The sequence below is a fragment of the Impatiens glandulifera genome, chromosome 4, assembly GCF_907164915.1.
Source record: "Impatiens glandulifera chromosome 4, dImpGla2.1, whole genome shotgun sequence".
Lineage (NCBI taxonomy): Eukaryota > Viridiplantae > Streptophyta > Magnoliopsida > Ericales > Balsaminaceae > Impatiens > Impatiens glandulifera.
The window spans coordinates 51,684,175-51,688,056 of record NC_061865.1 but is presented as its reverse complement, the minus strand read 5'-3'; the positions used below and the strand labels follow the sequence as shown (position 1 = coordinate 51,688,056).

The 3,882-nt window shown below is 33.7% G+C and overlaps 1 protein-coding gene across 1 annotated transcript; it reads left to right on the top strand.

The window, feature by feature from the left end:
- The first annotated feature begins 712 nt into the window (after positions 1-712).
- Positions 713-1,658, top strand: LOC124937029 (zinc finger protein 4). Its single transcript, XM_047477544.1, has 2 exons — positions 713-765; positions 967-1,658. Exon 2 carries the CDS (start codon positions 974-976, stop codon positions 1,523-1,525), a length of 552 nt encoding a protein of 183 aa, XP_047333500.1. The 5' UTR covers positions 713-765; positions 967-973; the 3' UTR covers positions 1,526-1,658.
- Positions 1,659-3,882: the final 2,224 nt, after the last annotated feature.

The following is a 3,882-nucleotide window of genomic DNA, read 5'->3' as shown; positions in this document are numbered from 1 at the left end:
ATAAATGAAAAATTCCTCTTCTAGTCTGAGCTTTCTCAGCATTCTTGAGATTCAGACGACAAATTATACTCTTAGTTAAATAATTATGTGTGTTTGCGAGTTATATAATTAATCATTTGTCTCATTTTTTATCTTTTAAATTAAGTGAAAAAAAGAAATAAATAAGGTATAAGTGTTTGATTTAAATAAATTATTGGACTACCATTCCCAATTTAGAAATCTAAACATACTAACCACCTTTTGAAGAAACCACGGAATCATATCCGTTAATGGAGGAGAGAAAAAGGAAAACCATCCTCCTCTTTTTGTGGGGACTGTCTGTCTGCAAACAATTTATTACTTTTATTTTTTTCAATCTCAAAATTCAACAAAATTAGGGTTATTTCGATGCTACCCATACAGGCAGTACCTGTATTCCACTCATAAAATGACACCTATACATAAAAGTGAAGCATCACCTTCCTTATTTGTTGATTATTTTCTCTTTGTACAAATGGCAGTGCCTTAATGGATACAGGCACTACCTGTATAGGTAGCATCGAACTCTTTTTTCTTTCTTTCAATTTCTTCTCCTTCCCTAACCCTTCCTGCCAAAGCCTGACCTACTTATATTTTCTGTCTATTTATTACTATTACACTCTTCTTCTTTCTTCTTCTTCATGATCTGATCATCATCAATTTCACCAGCTCCAAATTTGGCAATAACTTTCTCTTCTCCTCATCCCATCTTCATCAATTACATCATCTATTTCAGAACTTATTAAGGTATGCAAAATTCAATTATTGTCTATCTATGACACAACCCAATTTAGAAACATCCAAAATTCATACTCCCAAGTCATTACCAAAAACAACAATAATGCAAAGTCAAGATTTTTACTCCATTTTCATTTGGGTTTTTTACTTAACTTATGAGATCCATTTCAAGATTGTTACAATGGGTCTGTCTGTCTAGTGTTTTTGCAGTTCGAATATGAACCAGGTAGTAGAATCAGAAGATGAGTCAGAAATCTGCAGTCAAAAAGTCTCAAAACAAAGCAATTCATCTCCTTTACTTCACCTTGATCTAACCCTCCAAATCGACGAACCTGTTCGTCCGGCGCCGACGAGGGTATTTTCATGTAACTATTGCCGGAGAAAGTTTTACAGTTCACAAGCACTCGGAGGGCATCAAAACGCACATAAAAGGGAAAGAACGATTGCAAAAAGGGCGATGAGAATGGGAGAAATGTGGTCTATGGATCGTTACGCCACTCTTGCTTCACTCCCATTACTTGGGATTGAGGCTCATTCATCGGTCCATGAAACGGCGGCGGCGGCGGCGGCGCGTAGTTTCCACGTGAGTAGAGGTGGTGGAGCTAGGTTCGGAGATAGTTATCGGGTTTTGCCGGCGCCGGCGTTTGATGAAGGGGAGATGTTTTGGCCGGGAAGTTTTAGGGGAGAGGAGGGAGAAGTATTGCCTTCATTTGTTGTGGAACTACAACAAACAGATTCATCCAAACCGGACCTTACATTAAAATTGTGAGTTTGAGTTTAGAATATTATTATGTTAATGATTGTGTACATTGAGAGATCTAGAATAATTTGATCTAAATATGATCTCTTAGATAATGTTTTGTTCATTTGGTTGGTGGCTTCATGTTAAGAGTTAATTAGTTATGTTTTTTAACTTGATTAATTTGACACATTTTTGTTAAATTTACGGTTATAAATACAATATTTAGAATAAATAAGTAAATTCATCACATTGAACCAAGTTAGTAAGTAAATATGGTATTATTCTAATTTAATAATTATTTGCAACATTTTTTTAAATAGTATAGAGATATATAAAATTAAAATTTAAAAATAAAATAAAATAATAAAAAAACTTACACAATTTCTAACCTAATTACAATTATTATAACATTTAAGTGTTCTAACAAATTAAACTAAATTACTTATATTAAATTTAATATAAAATTATTAATGTTCAATATATTAAAATATATATATATAAAAGAACAAATTTTTATTTTCCTAGGCCTACGCCCTCAAACTTCTGAAGGCGGGGATGTTAATGCATAAGTTGTAACACCATTGACCATAAACTTGTATTACCATATACGATTTATGTGATTATTTACAAAATATATATATTTTTAAGAAAGTTGAGTTCTGCTTGTTCTTCGGATTGCGATGTGTTTGAAGATCCTCTATAATGCGCTCACTTGGAGACTGATTTCTCCAGTCTGCGGGTTAAGCAAAATTTGTCACCTGACGAATTCAAACCAAAAATTTGAGAAGAGATAACTCTTGTCGTTGTTAGACTAAAGGAGGAGATAAATATAAATATATATATATATATATATATATATATATATATATATTCCGGAACAATCAAGAGGAAAGTGCTAACAAACCTAACACCATGTGCATGCAAGTGAAGCCAAAAATAAGAGAATTGAGCTTCACATTGATTTTGTGTCTTATAATGTTTGTCTATATTTGCTGTTTATGATATTCCTGTATTCGACTTGTTTTGGTCTATTATTATATGTTACATAGCTTATATTGTCTTTTGTATTTTATTTCTTTTGGATTACTTTAGAGGTTAATTTTTTTTATATTAACAACTAATTAAATTTGAGTTTTATAATTTGATCTTACCTTTGGAAGTAAGTTGGTCCAAACCCTTAGAGTCATTTTCTCATTTTCAATTACTCACGTTTTTTATAAAAATCAAAATTGAGACTTTTAATTCCTTTTAACAATACTAGCTTTACACGAATAAAAATATATTTAAAATATTATTTATTTATAAATATTTTAAATAAAAATAATATTATTCAAATCTAATTAATTTAAAATTTGTTTTAGTTTGTAAAAATTAAGTTTAATCTTAAACATAATATTAACATATATTTTATCCTCTCGCACCCCACTTAACTCTTCAATTGACCATCATCTTGTGACTCATACTTTTTTATATATCATTTTTATCCCCTCGGGAAACCACTCATCAATCTTTGTCAACCTTAATTGATGACACATCTCTTATCTCTCGTCAAACTCAACCACCAATCTTAATTCTGACCTCACACTTGACAAACCACCCACCACCTAACCTCCATCTCGTGACATTGGACTTTTAAATGCTCGTCCAACCAACAATTAATTATGACCTCACACTCGACAAACCACCCATCACTCGACCTCCATCTCGTGACCTCACACTTTCAAATGCTCGTCAAACCAAAAACTAATTCCGACCTTATACTCGATAAACCACCCACCACTCGACCTACATCTCATGATCTCACACTTTCAAATCCTCGTCAAACCAACCATTAATTCCGACCTCACACTCGACAAACCACCCACCACCCAAACTTCATCTCGTGACCTCACACTTTCAAATACTCGCCAAACCAACAACTAATTTTTACCTCATACTCGACAAACCACCCACCACCCGACCTCCATCTCGTGACCTCACACTTTCAAATACTCGCCAAACCAACAACTAATTTTTACCTCATACTCGACAAACCACCCACCACCCGACCTTCATCTCGTGACCTCACACTTTCAAATGCTCGTTAAACCAATAATTAATTCCGACCTCACACTCGACAAACCACCCACTAGGGGTGGCCAAACCTACGGATCGGATACGATCCGGTATTTCGGATCGGATATCCGCTTTTATTTTTTTCAAAAATTGCGATCCGTATCCGATCCGGTATCCGACCACTATCCGATCCGAAAATACCGGATCGGATCGGATCGGCCAGCCGGATACCCACTGATCCGATTTTTTTTCATATTTTAATTTTTTTCATATGCTAAAAAATTAAAATTGTTCTATCAATTATGAATAATAACGATTTAAGAACATAT

Bases quoted from the DNA above. Each gene is read 5' to 3' on its own strand.
- LOC124937029 (XM_047477544.1), top strand. From the start codon at position 974: ATGAACCAGGTAGTAGAATCAGAAGATGAGTCAGAAATCTGCAGTCAA.